General features: G+C 36.8%; 1 protein-coding gene across 4 annotated transcripts in view; it reads right to left on the reverse strand.

Annotated features, from left to right (window-relative positions):
* ZBTB44 (zinc finger and BTB domain containing 44) overlaps nt 1–18419 on the reverse strand; it is a 55882-nt gene that overhangs the window by 18809 nt on the left and 18654 nt on the right. For 3 of the 4 annotated variants that reach the window (XM_036014293.1, XM_028527339.2, XM_028527340.2), the window contains exon 2: nt 3341–4414. The exons of the other annotated variant lie outside the window; for it this stretch is intronic. In XM_036014293.1, the coding sequence (XP_035870186.1) occupies nt 3341–4358 (1018 nt within the window). In that variant the 5' untranslated portion in view covers nt 4359–4414. The remainder of the gene's footprint in view (nt 1–3340; nt 4415–18419) is intronic. 4 annotated transcript variants of the gene reach the window in all.

The raw sequence follows: 18419 nt of genomic DNA on the forward strand, positions 1-18419 counted from the left end.
TATTGGCTGCTCCTCCCCAATCCCATTGGTTCTGTCTGCCACATTACCTCGTGTGTCCTGGTTGTTTTTGACAGTGGTTATTGCCCCTGAAAATTCTTTGTAAGAGACTGATTTACTGAAGTTAGGATGAGTATGTCCCTTTTCAGAGAAGCTTAATATGTTTCCTTCTGCTAGGTTACTGGAGGGCACTACTTACACCCAATTCCCTGAGATTCCTTGGCCTACCCCTGAAAGCAGTAATCAAGATGTAAATCTGCAAGAGGCCTGGGTGATGGCCACAACCTCTCAGGGATGTGTTCCCCCCTTTCACCTTTTGCCTTCTACTCTGCCCAATGCCAACAAAGCTGTGTTTCTACAGTCTCCTGGAGTCTGGAGGAAGGGGAGCAGGTTTAGTTCTACTGGTATAGAAGTTTGGGGTCCCTACTTAATGCGTAGGGCAACTACTCCAAGAATTCACAACTGTCACATCTTCTGAGTCTTGACTTTTGTTCTGTCACTTTTTGGGTTGATGAACCCAAGTCCATTTAAGTTTTAACATGAGTCTTAGGGAAAAACTAGTTTTAGTGTTCTGACATCTACTTACCTCTCTGGGGCAGGCTGTCCCCTAAAATTAACCATCTTTTCAAACACTTTTAAGGCACTTTACAAAATCATATTGTTTTCAGTGGGAAGGTAGATCCAAACAACCTAGAGTGTTCTCATCAGGCACTGAACTTTGCCACTGTCTTAAAACATATGCAAATAAGCTGTGCTGCACCAGCTGGAAAAATCTGAGCTGCTGAGGCTGTGTAGTTCACTAACAGCAAGCAAACCTTTGGTTGCGATATTTTAATGAAAGCTAAATGTGCTAATCCTAACAGTTTGTACGACGCCACATAAATGTGTTTTACTTCAGGCCACAGGACCTGGTCTGGCACAGGTGTGCCGTGAGACTGTTTTCCATCCAACAGGAGAACACTAGGCCCTACCTGTGACAACTGGGCCCCGTGTCAGTGTCAGGCCAGCTTCTAAACATCAGGGGGCTAGTTTTTTTCTTCCTTAGTTAAAAAATGAGTAGTGTACTTAAAACATTTAGAACAGTGGCCCTGGCTGGTGTGGCTCAGTGGGCTGAGTGCTGGCCTGCAAACCAAAGGGTTGATTCCTCGTCAGGGCACATGCCTGGGATGTGAGCCAGGTCCCCAGTTGGGGGCATGCGAGAAGCAACTGATCGATGTATCTCTCCCACGTAGATACTTCTCTCTCTTTCTTTCTCCCTCCCTCTCTCTAAAAACGAATAAATAAAATCTTAAAAAAAACTTATAACAGTGGCTGGAACATGGTAAATGCTCACTAGTGGGTGGCCAATGTAATTATTTTTCATCACCAGAAAAGTTTTTTTTAAGTGCCCTTAGTACTTAACAATACTTAGCAGCAAAAAACAGTCAGTTTGATGTAACTGATCAATGTTCCTCTCTCAGAACATCTATGTTTCTCTCTCACTCCTTTCCTCTTTCTCCCTAAAATCAATAAACATATCTTTGGGTGAGGATTAAAAAAACAATAATAATTAAAAAAGAAAACAACACAGTAATACAAAAATAAAATAAACTGTTTTGTGCACTCATAATTGTAAACCTATTTCTTTTGCCCACGTCTGTATGTTATCAATATATTTCCTAGTCATCCAGAGTACTCCAACCCCTCCTATATCCTCAATTTACCTATTCAGTATCATCAGGAAGTAATGATTCTTATTTTACATTTACAAAGTCTCTTAATACCCATTTGTTTTAATCCTTATCTGAGAATTTTTTTTCCACTGCTTTTCTAGAGCGAGAGGAAAGGAGAGAGAAATAGACAGACAGATATAGATATCAATGTGAGAGGGAACTATCAATTGCTTACCTTCTCATATACACCCAGACTAGGGCTCAAACCTGCAATCTTTTTGTCTACAGGACAATGCTCTAACCAACTGAGCTGCACTGGCCAAGGCTATATGCCTATTTTCTTTATAGATTTTGTCTAAGCATCTTCACTCATACAAGGACAACCATATGGTAACTGGTTGGCCCAAACTCCCTGAATATCAACACCAAGTTAATTTTCCTAAAATATCAGTAAATATTTCTTTTATTCCCTTTAAAGTAGATTCCTTATCACCAGAATAAAATCCGAGCCTAGCTATAGCACACACTACTAGTTGCATACAATATTCATTTTCCTCTAATTTTGTTTGAGACAATTTCACACCCACCTAATTACGTATCTTGCCAGATTCCCTTGCAGCTAGAAAAACCATTTGACAAAACCTGGCACAAATTTTTAAGGAATTTCTGGGAATATTTGTGCTTTCCTGATATAAGCACTACTCTTTTCTAGAATATAAGGCTAAAGATCAAGCAAACATTTTGTAACCACAAAGCAGTAAGCACACAAGTGAAACTGACAAAATAAGGCCAGTAAATTATAAATATGCCAGGGGCCCATGTCACTGATTACACTGTAGAGACACTGTACCAGTCCTGGACTGCTTATTTCTGAATGCTTCATGGGATAAAAAATTAAAATCCTGTTTGGTTTAAGCTACCCTGAAGGAATTCTGTTACATGCAGTTGAATGCAATCCTACCTGAGACCAGGGTTCAAAGTTCTTCACAACCTGGTCTCACACACTCATTTTGTCATATCTCCTATTATTTTCCATATCTGCAGGCTCCCATGTTTTATTCACATTATTTTGCAATGAATTCGCTGGTTACCAAACACAATTACTGTTCCATACCTCGGTGCTTTTATATATTTTCAAAGAAATGCCATCCCTTGCCTGGGCAACTCCTACTCAGCATCCAGCTTAAATATAGTGTTAACTTGTTCTTTCCTTTGGGAACCCATAACACTTTGTTCAGGCCTCTAGCCTAGCACTCACCATTCATTTACACATCTGCTTCCTCAATTAGACTACTAAATCCTCCAATGCAGCAACTATTTCTTTTTCTTCTTTTAATCATGTATCCCCAATGTTTGGCACATGTTAAGTTTTCAATAAATATTTTAATAAAGAATGAAACACTAACTGGATTTTTTTAAACTGGTATTTTTTGCACTGAAAGTAATTTACAATCCACTCATATATATCTATATCTACCTGCCTTTGTCCCATCAAATTTCAACTATTTTCTTTCTTCCCCAATGTATAACTTATAAAGAAATTTACAGTATTAACAGCATCTAAAAAAATCCAGTTGTGTTTTATTCTTCCTAATATTTCCTATAGGACCCAGCATAAACCTTTAGTAAGCACTCAAAAATTGCTTAATCTGACTCCACTACAGCATCATGAAAAACACAGAAAACAGTACCTATAGATGAAGACTGCGGACTAATCAGAAGGTCCTCTTGGACTTGTTCACTTCCTGGCACTGTCTGCTGATCACTCAGTGAACTCTGAGATGCACTGACAGGCTGGGACACTTCTTCATGAACCTCCTCATCACTTAACCTTTCTACTTTGACCTGGACATCTTCTTCGGCACCCAGAGGCAAGGTAGTTTTTGTGCTCTCACAAGTCACAAAATCGGCCATTCTTCTGTCTGTTTCAGATGGGCCAGGTAATTCTAAAGTCCGGGTATTTTCTGCCTGCTTAACCTTATCAGGCTGAATCCTTCGATCAATCCCAAAAGGAAAAGTCCAGGGAAAAGCTAAAGAAGAGTCAACTGCTTGATTTCTGTTTTCTGAGTAGGAAGCTGAAGAATTCAACACCTGGGGAGAACCTGTTTGAGTGGTACACTTTACAGGACTCTCAGGAGACATAACAATGTAGCTTTTGCGCTTTCTCCGGGATTCTCGGCAGACAGGGATGGTTCTTTCTACCACACTGCACTCTGAAGATACTGGTGAAAGGCTTCCATCTCGAGAAGTAAAATTGCAGTTAGAGTTATTTTCTTGTCCAGCATCTAGACCCTTTTCTGGTTGGCTGTTGGGTGTATTCCATAAAATGCTTGATTTCATGAACTCTGAGCAGGTGCTAGCAACACTAAACATTTGCATATAGCTGGCTGCAGCTAGAACATCAATGATATTTTCTGTGTTAATTGACAGAGTGGCTGTGTAAGCATATTCTAGAAGAGGTATAAAACCAGTTACTGTCACATGATGCAAATCCAACACATTCTTGTTCTCATCCTCTGCTTGGCCTACAAGTTTGGTGCGAAAAAAATCACTGCAAGCTGCTAGTACCACCTTATGTGCCCGGAAGATTTTGTCCTGGACACGAATAGTGATATCACAAAAATGTCCATCATTTCGCAGCATATTTAGTTTTCCAAGCATTTCCTGGCTGTGAGAAGAAGAACTATGAGTAAATGTTTTCACACCCATCTTTTTCTTCCTCTTCTACAGATGCTCTTCAAGGATGCAAATGAATCAGAATTGACCTAAAAATACATAAAATGAGCATTAATTGATGGTTTAGTAGTCGAATAGGTGATTTAGATAGTTTTCACACAGCCACTGTGCTAAATCAAAAAGCTGACAGATGGCACATATATGGGCAACTAATTTTCAACAAAGAAGCCAAGGATATGCAATGGAGAAAGCAGTCTCTTCAATGAATGATGCTGGGAACACTGAACAGCCATGTGCAAAAAAAATGAAACTAGACTCTGACTTTACACTACACACAAAAATTAACTAAAAATGGATTAAAGATCTGAATGTAGGACCTGACAATAAAATACACAGAAGAAAACATAAGCATTAAGCTTATGGATACTGGTCTCAACAGATGTTTTTGTGAACTTGACTCCAAAGGTAAAGGAAAAAAGCAAAAATAAACAAATGGGACTCCATCAAACTAAAGAGCTTCCGTACAGCAAAAGGAGGCATCAACAAACAAAAAGGCAACCAAGTGAATGAGAGAAGAGATTTGTAAATGATACTTCTGATTAAGGAGCTAATATCTAAAATATATTAAAATTTTATACAACTCAACAAAAAGACTGATTAAAAAATGGGCAGAGGACCTCCTTCTTTTCCAAGGAAGACACAAAGATGGCCAACAGATATATGAAAAGATGTTCAACATCACTCATTAGTAGGGAAATGCAAATCAAAACCACAATGAGGATGGCTATTATTAAAAAGACAAGAGGTAACAAGTATTGGAGAGAATATGGAAAAAAGGGAATCCTCATACACTGCTGGTGGGAATGTAAATTGGTACAGCCATTATAGAAAACAGTAGGGAGGTTCCTAAAAAAATAAGAATAGCAACCCCACTTCTGGGTGTTTAGCTGAAAAGTTAAAAAACACTTATTTATAAAGATAAGAGGTTTATTTGTGTATTATTATTTATTACATCACTTTCCCTATAAACACCTTTCAGCTTACTTCCTCTCATATACAATGGAATACTATCTGCCATAAAGGTGACGTATTGCCATTTGCAAAAACATAGATGGATCCTGAGAGTATTATGCTAAGTGAAATAAATCATATGGAAAAGGACAAGAACTGTATGACTTCACCACGTGAGGGATATGTAACAGAAAACAGCAAACTCATGGACACAGACAACAGAATGGTTGTGGAGGGCAACGGTGGTGGTCAAGTACATACTGACACAAAGGAGACTGGAGCACACAGGAGAGTATACAGATGTTCAATTATAACATTGTACACCTGAAATTTCTATATTATTAAACAATGTTGCTCCAATAAATTTAATAAGTAAAACTCTTCATGAAATCTTCATGTGCAAAAAAAAGTTTTTGTAAATTCCTTTTACCTGTCCCCCAAACTGTCTAATCAGTGAAGTGTATGAGCTAATGTTTTAATGAACTGTACAGTTTTAACTGCTTTACATTTGAATTTATTCAACTGTCATTATAGCTCTATCAGAGCATTATAACCCATGTGACAGAAAAGGGTTAATTACCTTGTGAAGTAAAGAAGTTATTAAGTGGCAGACCTGGGTAGCCTGGTTCCAGAACCTATTTAACTTCAATGCCATATACTGCCTCTTTTAGAACATAAAGTGGTTAAATATAGAGGGTTAAGAGTCCAGGTTTTAGAATGTGATAGGCTTGGATGCTCTCTTCAACAATTCCTCAGTGGCTGTTATGAATACTAAATGAAATAATGTATGTAGTAAATGCTTTAGCACAGTATTTGGCACTTTGTAAATCCTCAACAAATAGAAGTGGTTATAGTTGTTTAGATTACTAACACAGTAAAACCTTTCTGGAATTAAATTTATGTAAAAAAATGTTTAGTAATCAAATGACTGGATTTTCCTTGAAAGAAAAAAAGACACCTGGTTTACTATTAATAGATTTTATACTGATTTACTAAGAATATAAAAAACTCAAATTCTCAAAGACTTTTAATGTAGCAATATGGTAATGCGTCAGTTTTTATAGTGCTCCGCCCCCCCCCCCCCCCCCCCCCCCCCCCCCCCCCCGGCCTCTTTTTCACACCCTCTATGTGAGGTGAGGAGGCTGGCAGTAGCCCTTTGACAGAGACGGGAAAATGTTCGTTTGCTCGGGTCAGTGACTACCAAAGGACAGCCAAAGCCGATCAGGGTCTTCTGACCCTCAGGCCACAGCACTTTCCCAATGCAGAACGCATAGTCATGTACAGTAATTATTTTACTTAAGCTGAGTAATTTTTTAAAATAAAATAGCTGGTATTGAAATAAATGCAAAACAAAGCAAATTTGGGGAAATACTTTTTGTAAATTATTTCTAGATAAATAAGACATCAAGTGCCTCAAAAATCAACCACCAATTAAAGATGATGTTAAAAATGAGTATTTAATGGACCTGAAGAAGCAAATGTTTGGTTCTAAGTATTAAATGGACACACAATTACTGACATACAGTGAACATTCAATAACTATAGTTATTATTTGTGCATACTCAGTGAAAAATGTGATAAAAGAACATGAGAACTATGACCCCATCTGTGTGCTAACCTGCACACACAGATCAGGACAATGTAAGGTCTTCAGCAGACACTCACAGGTCCCTGCAGGAAGCCATGACCCTTCTGAAGTGCCTAGAGTGGCTGCATGCATGTGCAGCAGCTTCCTTTGTATTCAAGGAATACTCCTCCTCGTTCGGAGGAGTATGGGTGTTCACTCTCTTTTTCTTTCTTTCCCCTTGAAAAGGCTTTCAAAAACTGAAGATGGCAATCACATCCCAGTCTTTCCTAAGGTTTTCCTCTTTAAACTAAGTATCTCTTGTTCCATTAAGTGCTCCTTAAAATCTGATTAATGCCCTTGCTATTCAGATTGCTCAGCTCTGAACAATCCCTACTCTCGACAGGTCATTACAACCAGTGACCAGAACTGCACACAACAGTACAGGTATGGCAGGATTATAACTGAGTGTCCTTTACTATTTTTACCTTTCTGTTTTGGACACACATATTAGTAAGGCTCAATCAGGTATTCTGACAGTCAAATCGTAACACTGATTTTCTTGACATTATAAAAACTTAATAATAAGCCTGCAGTCCTTATAAAGAAGACATAAGTGCCTAAGACTACAAGAGGTATGCTGCAGTGCTGTGCAAAAACAAAAAATGGAACACTTAATTCACAATGTGAAATGGAAAAGAGGCATCACCGAGGACAGGCCTAATGAAAGTAGAACTCTGCCAGGGGATGATGCAGAAGGGAGTTTTGGGTTATCAAGGGATCACACAAGAGGTCAGTGAATGATGCACCCTGTACATTGTGTATACCTGATTGGCAACTTGTTAATGGGCATGAAGATATTCTAAATGTGAGCATGCAGAGGGCAAAGTCAGTTCAAACATCAAACAATCCCTTCAAAAGTTCTATGCAGGTAAATATATTTGTGAAGGGGAAAAGAAAAAAAAAAACCTCACTAAAGCTTTTCAGCTGAATATTCTAATACAGGAAGACAAACTGATCTACCAGGTCCTCTTTCCTGTCTGATGACACCATAGAAAGGATAAAAGGCATAAAGCTCTGGGCAAAGACTGCCAGGTAAAGACACTAAAATAATTATCTTGACCATAAATTAGAGTTAACAGCTCAAATATATACTTGCTCCACAAGTGATCAAAATGAGACACTAGACAGCTAGGATTATTCTAAGCAAACCATCACTGAATGCATTTATTGATTTTTTTTTATAGGAATGAGATGAAGAAGAATACAACAGAAGGCTATATAAAGTTCTTTATTTCCTGCACCCCAGTAAACTGGATTTTTTAAAAAAAGTCCTGAATATCAAGAGTGCTTTGATGGGGATCATTGGTTCAGGGAGAAAACATGCCTTCAGAGCCAGTGATACAGTCTTAATCTGCGGACAATATGAACAAAGGTGTTTAAGGGCAAGAAATTAAATAGTGTATCTGGAGAATATATGCAAACGGGTGTTAAAGTGCAACCTTTCCAATCTTGGTTTGGGTGGAGGCCCCAAACAACAGATACTATATTATAAAGTGAGGTGCAAGACCACCCATGCATGGAGTTAGTGGAAAACTACTTTTCAACCTGGGATTACGTCTACTTTCAAGGTTCAAGTAGTTAAAGATTAGAAAAGAATTTTTGTGGAGAATGATTGATGTGTTCTGAGTTCCAAACACTATCCCCCACCCCAACCCCTGTGCCCAGGTAAGGGGCTGCATGTTAACTCTTTGTCTCAGGCCTCTAGAAAATGTGTCACACTTGAAAAAAATCTGAAGGGTATGAGTCTGATTTGAACTCTGGACCAAACTGGGAAGTATGCTTACCATCTTCCGACAGCATGTAAAAGCAATACAGTGGAATGGTAGAAACAGGACTCAGGAGCCAGAATGCTGGATTTGCATCCTTGTTCTGCCATGTGTATGTGCGACCTTGGCAAGTCACTAATTGTACCTTAATTTCTGCAGCAGTAAAAGAGGGGCAAGAGAACCTATCTCAGAGAGGTCTGAATGATAACTGGCTTAATACATATATATTGCTTATAATAGTACCAAGCACAAAATAAATACCATATAAAGGTTTTATTTTACTTATTTTTAGAGAGAGAGGAAGGGAGAGAACCATGGATGTGTATGAGGAACACTGATCCACCACCTCGCATGCCCCCAATTGAGGACCTGGCCTGCAACCCAGGCCTGTGTCCTGACTGGAGTTGAAGTGGTGACCTTTTGGTTTGCAGGTTGGTGCTCAATTCACTGAGCCTCACCAGTCAGGACTTAATGTTATAAAAACACTGGTTGCAGCTGCTATTACTATTAAAGACCTTAATTTCTTTTTGTTTTTAAAGATTTTATTTATTTATTTTTAGAGAGGGAAGGGAGGGAGACAGAGAGAGAGAGAGGGAGAGAGAGAGAGAGAGAGAGAGATACGTCAATGTGCAGTTGCTGGGGGTTATGGCCTGCAACCCAGGCATGTACCCTGGCTGGGAATCGAACTTGGGACACTTTGGTTCCCAGGCGGCGCTCAATCCACTGAGCTACGCCAGCCAGGGCTAAGACCTTAATTTCTTATTCAACTCTTGCCTCTACCAATCCTGGAAGGGCCAGAAACTACAGTCAGAAAATGAAAAGGGGCCTTCACTGTGTGGCTCAGTGGGCTGGGAATCATCTCGCAAGCTTAAAGGTTGCTGGTTTGATTCCTGGTCAGGTCCCTGGTTTGGGGCATGCAAAAGGCACACTGATGTTTCTCTCCCTTCCCCGCTCTCTAACAGTAAATAAATAAAATCTTTAGAGAGGGGAAAAAAATGAAGAATAGTAAAAGCACAAAGAGGAGAAAAGACAGAAAGCAAAAGGAAGCCAAAAAACCCTCACCTTTCACTGCAGGCCCACAGAAGGCCTGAGGTAGGTAAGGAGAGAAACCTTTAACTCCGAATTAAGTTCTGGAAAATAACTGCTTCCTGAGAGTGACTAGCAAAGTTACTGACTTGCCCTTCAAGGAACTGAAGGGAAAATTAACCCTGCAGAATAAATTAAAATGGATAGTGGAACAGACACTGAAGTGGAAGACAAAAAAAAAAAAAATGGATTCTGAGTACCTTCCATAACTCGAACTTGTTCGATACAATTATGCATACATGGTACAAAGTCTGATACAGCCAGAGGTATGAAATGAGAGAAAGATGAAGTCAGACTGAAAAATGCCTCATATACCATGTGTTTATTACGTGAGTTTCCCAACACACAGCTATGGAAACTCAGTTTCATTATAATACATTCTGTATTAAAAAATTACACAGAGAAATATAATTTGGAAATACTACAATATCATACATTGTGGCAAAACTTGGGATGAATTACATTATTTGAAAAAGTCAAATGTAATATGGATCATTCAGAAGCCAGAAAGTGTAACCTAAAATTTTCATAAATTAGATAATTCTGTTAAACACCTCACACCTTTCTGTGTAGATGAGCATGTATATATGTATATACATGTATAAAGTTATATATTTGGCCATTTAAAATTCTTGAGTAAAGATAAATATTACTTAATTCCAATTACTAATGTAGAATTTATGCACCATTAATAAAGGTCTCTTTGTGTAATAGTTTGTAATTTGAACTAGTAGGTAATTCAGAAATAGTTACCTTCCCAACCCTCTGATTCCGAATTACTTATGGAATAGTACACGTGCTTATCAAAGTGGTGGCTGCTAAACAATACGGACTTTAAGGAGAAAAAAATCCTGTGACTTTTCCTGTAGTTGGGTTGAAAACTTTTTGCCAAATAAGGTATATAGTCTAGTTGTTAAAAGGGAATGATTTCAGTTACACAAATCTTACATTTTGAATTCCTACTCTTCCATTTACCAACCAGGCATTAAATCTTAGGCAAGAGGATTAAAATATTATAGCACAATTCCTGGCATCGAGTAAGCATTCAATAAATGTTAGCTACTATTATTACAAAAAATGTGAGTAAAAATGAAATGGAGATCAAATTTCAAAATACTCTATTTCTTATATGACAAGAGCACACTGTGAATATGTATATTTTGCTATGAAGATTATTAGCTCATAAGAACTATCAGAGGATCTGATAATTCAGCATGCCTAATACAAAATACTAGTAGTCAGCATATACAGTAAGGTGGCTGCCTAAGATGATATTAAGAAAAGTAATGAGAGACTGCTAACCTTAAAAGTAATTTGGATGGGAAAAGGTGATGTTTATTAAAAGAATCTGCAGGCTTAAATACCCAACCACATCTCAAAACTGGATGTTAACTTTACAAATGATGCAAGATTTTAATTAAGCTGAAACTAAATTGAGATAATTTCATTCTTACCCTATATTCTAATTAAAACTAATCAAGGACAGAGAAGAAGGTCTAGGGGAGGAACACAGAGTTTAAAATAACTGTAAGAGATATATACACATGAAAATATTGTTTGTACTGGCTAACTGTCCACTCTCCAGCAGATGTAACACTAGGAGCTTTAGATATTATCTTACATGAGGTAAGATGATAATATTCTGATTTTACAGAGGCAATTGAGACTCAGAATATTACTTTGTCCATGGCTGGTTATGTTTATGCAATGCTAAGGACCTAGGTCAATAGGTATGGAGAGCCATTGGGGAGTAGTATAGTTATATCTACATGTTTAAAAAATTATCCTGGTGACAACATTGAGAGTAGATTTAAGGGTGGCTAGTACAATAGTATATGATAAAAACGAACCAAGTTGGTGGCAGTGAGGATAATTTTGAGTTGAAAAGGCAGAATAAAATATACCTGAGAACCCTGGCTGGTGTGGTTCAGTTAAGTGGAGTGTTGTCCCAAAGCCCAAAGGTTGTGGGCTCAATCCTAGTCAGGATACATACCTAGGCTGCTAGTCCAATCCCTGTTTTGGGCACATACAATCCCCAGTCTGGATATACGGGAGGCAACCAATAGATATTTCTCTCTGTGTGTCTCTCTCTAAAAGCAATGGGGAAAAAAAATGTCCTTGGGTGGGGATTTAAAAAAAATCTGAGAATACGGAAGAGTTAAAACCATTGTGACATAGCTGTGGGATGGGATGGGGTGGGGCGTAGCTAGGAGAGAAGAATCTGACCTTGGGTGTTCAACACAGATGACTGAGTAGACGGTGTTTTCACCAAACAAGATGGAAAATGAAAGGAAGAACCGGTTTTGATAGGGATTAATGATGAATGAAAAGAAGTATTTTGTTTTAGGCATGCTGAATCTGAAAGTTGCCCATTATGGTCTAGAGTTCAGGGAAGAGGCCAGAGCTGGACCTAAATAGGCATTTTATGTAAATCACTGATAAATTTCACTATTCAAAATTAGAACTGAAGACATCTGAAGAATGTATGGAAGAGGAACAGAAGAAATGTAAATTGTGAGAAGTTTGGAGCAGGCAGAGTGAAAGGATTCAGTGAAACATTTTATGGTGCCTAATTTCTCTTTTGATCCTGTCCAGTACTGAGCATAATACACACAAAAGAGTCAATGAAATATGTGAATGGATAAATATATGCCATGAAATTTCTACCTGGTTTGGTTATCTAAAATGCCTATACCTGCTCATTACTATTGGTTAAAAGGCGAAGAAAAAGTTGCAATTTAAACTTACAGTCTTGAATTTGAATTAAAAGCATCAGAATGAACTCATAATGTAGTTAATCTTCAACAATCCAGACTGCTTTCCAGACTGGCTTTCAAACTCCATTTCCCATTAAAAGGAAACATGGCTCCTGTGAAAAAAGGCTGAGTACACTTCTGAGCCATTAAATGCCCACCTCCAACAGCTTAGCAGAGAGCAAGGCCATCAATGATTAGGGATGTATTGAAACTCAAGTCAATTTAAGGAGGTTCTGAATGGCCAAAATGGAATAAACTGCAACACATGAAATATACTTAAAGTCATGAGTTCACATGACACTTGAAACAAAGACAAAACTAATTTGTCACCTTTAAAGATGCTACCTGCCAGAGGGGCAGGGTGTTGGGGGATGGGTGAAAAACGTGAAGGGACTGAGAAGTACAGATTGGCAGTCACGAAACAGTCACGGGGGGTGTAAAGTACAGCATGGGGAACATAGTTGATAATATTGCAGTAACTATGTATGGTGTCAGATGGGCACTGGAAATTTCAGGGGGAACACTTTGTAAAGTATATATTTAATTGTCTAACCACTATGCTGTATACCTGAAACTAATATAAACTATTAAATGTAAACTGTAATTAAAAAAATAAAATAATTTTTTTTAAAGAATAAAAAAGATGCTACTGAACCAAGTACTTATTTTGAAAACTAGTTTTTAAAATAGAGGGAAAAAATAAAGAATTTATTCTGTCTTCCCAAAAAAGTCAGTGGGGATTTTGATAGGGATTGTGCTCAATTTGTACATTAGATTGGGGAGAAATGCCACTTTGCAATGCTGAGTCTTCCAATTTACAAACAAGGGATGTTTTTCTATTACTTGAGACTGTCCTTAATTCCTTTAAACAATATTTCATAGTGTTCAGAGTATAAATTTCCTTTGTTAAATTTATTTCTACGTAATTACTTTTGATGCTATTATGAATGGAACTGTGTCCTAATTTTATTTTTGACTATTCAGTGTTCCATTATAACATTCCCTTCCTTCTGCTTGCTGCAGGTTTAGATTGCTTTCTTTCCTACAGTGTCTTAAGGTTGAAGGTTGATAATTAATTTGAGGTCTTCCTTCTCAAATATAAGTATTTACAGCTATAAATTTCCATCTAAGTGCTGCTAAGTTTGGACACCATACATTTTAATATATTATAAATTCATTTGCAATCACCTCTGGATGTTTTCTAATTTCCTCTTTGACACATTGGTTCTTTAGGAGTATGTTAGTTTTTGAGTTAAATATTTTAGATATTAAACTTTTATTGGATATAAGATTTTCCAACACTCAGGCTGCCTCCCCCCCTTTTTGATAGCTTACTTTGCTATGCAGAAGACTGTAATCCCATTAGTTAATTTTTCTTTGTTGCCTTTGCTTTTGGAGTCCTATCTCCAAATTTAACACCTAGACCAATGTCAAAGAGCTTACTGCCTATGTATGTCTTCTTTTAGGAGTTTTATGGCTTTAGGTCTTACAGTCAAGTCCTTCATCAATTTTCTGTTAATTTTTGTGTATGGTATAAGGTAGTGGTCTAGGTTAATTTTTTTGCATGTATCTGTCCAGTTTTCCCAGCACCATTTATCAAAAACATTGTCCTTTGCCCATTGTATACCTTTGTCATAATTTACCACATATGCATTAAGTGTATTTCTGTTCTCTGTTCCATTGGTCTATGCGTCTGTTTTAGTGCAAGTACCATGCTGTTTCGATACCATGGCTTTGTAGTATTGTGTAAAATCAGGGAACATGGTACCTTCAACTTTGTTGTTTTTCAAGCTTGCTTTGGCTATTTGGTCTTTTGTATGTCTACACAAATTTTCGGTTTATTTGTTCTAGTTCTGTGAAAAATGCCGTTGGGAGTTTTCATAAAGATTTCACTGAATCTGTAAAGTGCTCTGGGTAGTATGGACATGTTAATGGAATTACCACAATTAATGACTCTTGGATATCTTTCCATTTGTTTGTGTCTTCAATTTCTTTCATCAGTGTGTTCTAGTTTTCTGTGTACATGTCTTTCATCTCCTTGGTTAAATTTATTCCTAGATATTTTATCCCATTCAATGGATTTTCTTAATTTCTCTTTCTGACAGCTCATACAGAAACACAACTGATTTCTGTATACTGACATTTGTATCCTGCAACCTGACTAAAGTCATTTATTAGTTTAAGAGTTTGCTGGTAGAGTTTTTAGAGTTTTCTATATATAGTATCACATCAACTGCAAATGGTGACAGTTGCACCACTTCCTTTCCAATTTGGATGCTTTTTATTTCTTTTTCATTTTTTGCCTAACTGCTGTAGGTAGGACTTCCCAATACTGTGTTGAATAAAAGTAGTAGGTATTCTTGTCTTATTCTTGATCTTAGAGGAAAATCTTTCAGCTTTTCACCATTGAGTATGATGTTACCTGTGGGTTTTTCATATGTGGCCTTTATTATGTTGAGGTAGGTTCCCTCTACAGCCACTTTCTTTAGACTATCATAAATGAATGCTCAACTTTGTATCAAATGCTTTTTCTGCTTCTACTGGATGATCATGACTTTTCTCTGTGATGTCTCATATTGATTTGTGGATGCTGAACCATTATTTCTTCCCAGGAATCAATCCCCTTTGGTCATGTGTATGATCCTTTTAATACTACTTAATTCAGCTTGCTAATATGTTCTTGAGGATTCTTGCATCAATGTCCATCAGGGATATTGACCTAATTCTCTCTCTTACCCCTTCTCTCTCTCTCTCTCTCTTTTTTTTTTTGTCGTATCCCTGTTTAGTTTTGGTATCAGGGTAATACCAAACTTGTTGAGTCAAGAAGCATTCCTCCTCTTCAATTTTTGAAAGAGTGTCAGAAAGATAGGCATTAAGCCTTCTTTGAATATTTGATAGAATTCTACCAGTGAATGCATCTGGTTCTGGACTTTGTTGAAACTGTTTTGATTATTGATTCAATCTATTTACTATTATGGTTATTATTCAAATTTTCTATTTTGTCATGATTCAGTCTTAAAAAATGGTATATTACTAGGAATCGATCCATTTCTTCTAGATTGTTCCTTTTGTTGGCATATAATTGTTCATAGTAGTCTCATAATTCTTTGTATTTCTGTAGTATCAGTTGAAATGTCATATCTGATTTTATTTGAGCCATTTTTTTCTCAGTAATTCTAGCTAAGGTTTGGCGATTTTGTTTATCTTTTCAAAGAAATAGTCCTAATTTCATTGTTCTTCCCCCTACTGTTTTTCTAATCTCGTTTGTTTATTTTTCGCTCTGATCTTTATTATTTACTTCCTTCTACTAACTTTGGGTTTCATTGGTCCTTCTTTTGAATAGTTCATTCCTTTAGGCATACAACTAGATTGTTTATTTGAGATTTTTCATGTTTCTTGAAGTAGGCCTGTACTGCCAAAAACTTTCCTCTTAAAATGGCTTTTGCTGCATCCTAAAGATCTTGGAATGGTATGCTTCTATTTTCATTTGTCTCAAGGTATTCTTTTTTATTTCCCCTTTGATTTCTTGGCTGATCCACTGGTTATTCAGGAATATTTTGTTCAATTTCCACATATTTGTGATTTTTAGTTTTCTTCTTGTAACCAATTTCTACTTTCATATTATTGAGGTCAGAAAAGATGCTTGATATTTCAATCTTCTTAAATTTATTAGGACTTGTTTTGTGGCCTAATATGTGGTCTATCCTAGAGAATGTTCCTTTTTTGATACAATGTTTTATATACATCTACTAAGTCAGCATGGTCTAATATGTAATTTAAGGCCAAAATGCCCTTACTGTTCTTTCTAGATGGATCTATCCATTATTGTAAGTTGTATATTCAAGTCCCCTACTATCTTTGTACTGTAGTTTGTTTCTCCCTTGGGGTCTGTTAGTATTTGCTTTGTGTATCTAGGTGCACCTATGTTGGCAGCATGAATATTTACAAATGCTGTATTTTGTGGGAATGACTCCTTTATCATTATGTAATTCCCTTTTTTGTCTTTTATTACAGTCTTTGTTTTAAAGTCTATTTTGTTAATATAAGTATACCTATACCTACTACCTTTTCATTTCCATTTGCTTGGAATATCTTTTTCCATCTCTTCACTTTAGCCTGTGTGTATTCTTAGATCTGATGTGAGTCTCTTATAGTCAATGTATAGATAGGTCTTGTGTGTGATTTTTTAAAAAAAATCTATTCAGTTATTCAAAGTCTTTTGCATTTATATTTAAGTAATTATTGACAAGCATGTACTAACTAAAACTATGTTACTTATTTGTCTGGCTGTTTTTGTAGTTCCTCTGTTCCTTTCTTCTTTTACTATCTCCCCTTGTGATTTGATAACTTTCTTCAGTGCTATGTTGACAATCTTTTTGCTTTATAGTTAGCATGAGGTAACTACATATCAGAGCCTATATATATATATTTTTAAGTTGATAGCAATTTAAGTTTGAATGCATTCCAGAAACTACTTTTTACTCCCACCAATGTTTTACATGTCATATTTTACATCTTTTAATTTTGTGTGTATCTTATCAAATTATTGCAGTTACAATTAATTTTATAGTCACATGCCACATAATGACATTTCTGTCAATAATAGACCCCATTTATGATAATTTCATAACGTTATAATGGAGATGAAAACATTCCTATTGCTTAGTGACACTGTAGCCACCCTAAGGTCATGGCACACCGCATTACTCACATGTTTGCAGTGATGCTGGTATGAACAAACCTAGTGCACTGCCAGTCATACAGAAGCATAGAACAATTACAGCAGCAGGCTATATACCACTAGTTTTGTACAAGTACATTTTAATTTGCATAATGATGAAATTGCCTAATGACCCATTTCTCAGAACTTACTCCTGTCACTAAGTAGTACATGACTGTACTTCTTTTAGCTTTCACAGTAGTTTTATAGGTAGCAAATGCATTACCTTTACTATTTACTTGCTTTACAAGTGAACTTTTTGTTTTCTTACTAATTTGTACCTTTTCTTTTTTGCTTAAAGCAGTCCTTTTAACATTTCCTATAAGGCCAGTTTAGTGGTGACGAACTCCTTTAGCTCTTACTTATCTGGAAAACTCTACCTCTCCTTCAATTCTGAATGATAACCTTGCTGGGTAGACTACTGATTGTAAGCTTTTCCTTTCAGCACTTTGATAAATCATAATCCTCCCTGTGGGCCTGCAGTTTCTGATGAAAAATCAGCTTATTGTCTTATGGGGGTTCCTTTGAGTATAGTAAGTTGTTTTCCTCTTAACATTTTAAGAGAAATCTTTTACGAGTTTTTAGCTTTTGACATTTTAATTATAATCCGTCTTGATGTGGATGTCCTTGGGTTCACCTTATTTGGAAATCTCTGTGCTTCCTAAACCTAGATGTATGCTTGCTTCTCTAAGTTAGGGAAATTTTCAGCCATTACTTCTTCAAATCAATTTTCTGCCCCTTTCCATAATGAAAATATTGCTTTGTTTAATGTTGTTGAACAGGTCCCTTAAGCTATTTTAGCTTTTTAACATTTTTTCTTTTTGCTGCTCTGTTTGGGTGAGTTCCATTGCCCCGTATTCCAGGTCACTGATCTGCTCTTTTGCTTTGTCTTGAATGCAGTCCATTTCCAGTTGTTATATTCCTCAACTCTGAGACTTCTATCTGGTAATTTCTTATATTTTATCTCTGTTGAAATTCTCACTTTGTTCATCCATTTTCCCCAAGTTCAGTGAGCATCTTTATGACCAATACTTTGAACTCTTTACCAGGTAAATAACTTATCTCTATTTCAATGAAGGTTCCCCGCCCCTGCCCCACCCTTTGGACTTTATCTTGCTTGTTGTTTTG

This window comes from Phyllostomus discolor, chromosome 13, assembly GCF_004126475.2.
Source record: "Phyllostomus discolor isolate MPI-MPIP mPhyDis1 chromosome 13, mPhyDis1.pri.v3, whole genome shotgun sequence".
NCBI lineage: Eukaryota > Metazoa > Chordata > Mammalia > Chiroptera > Phyllostomidae > Phyllostomus > Phyllostomus discolor.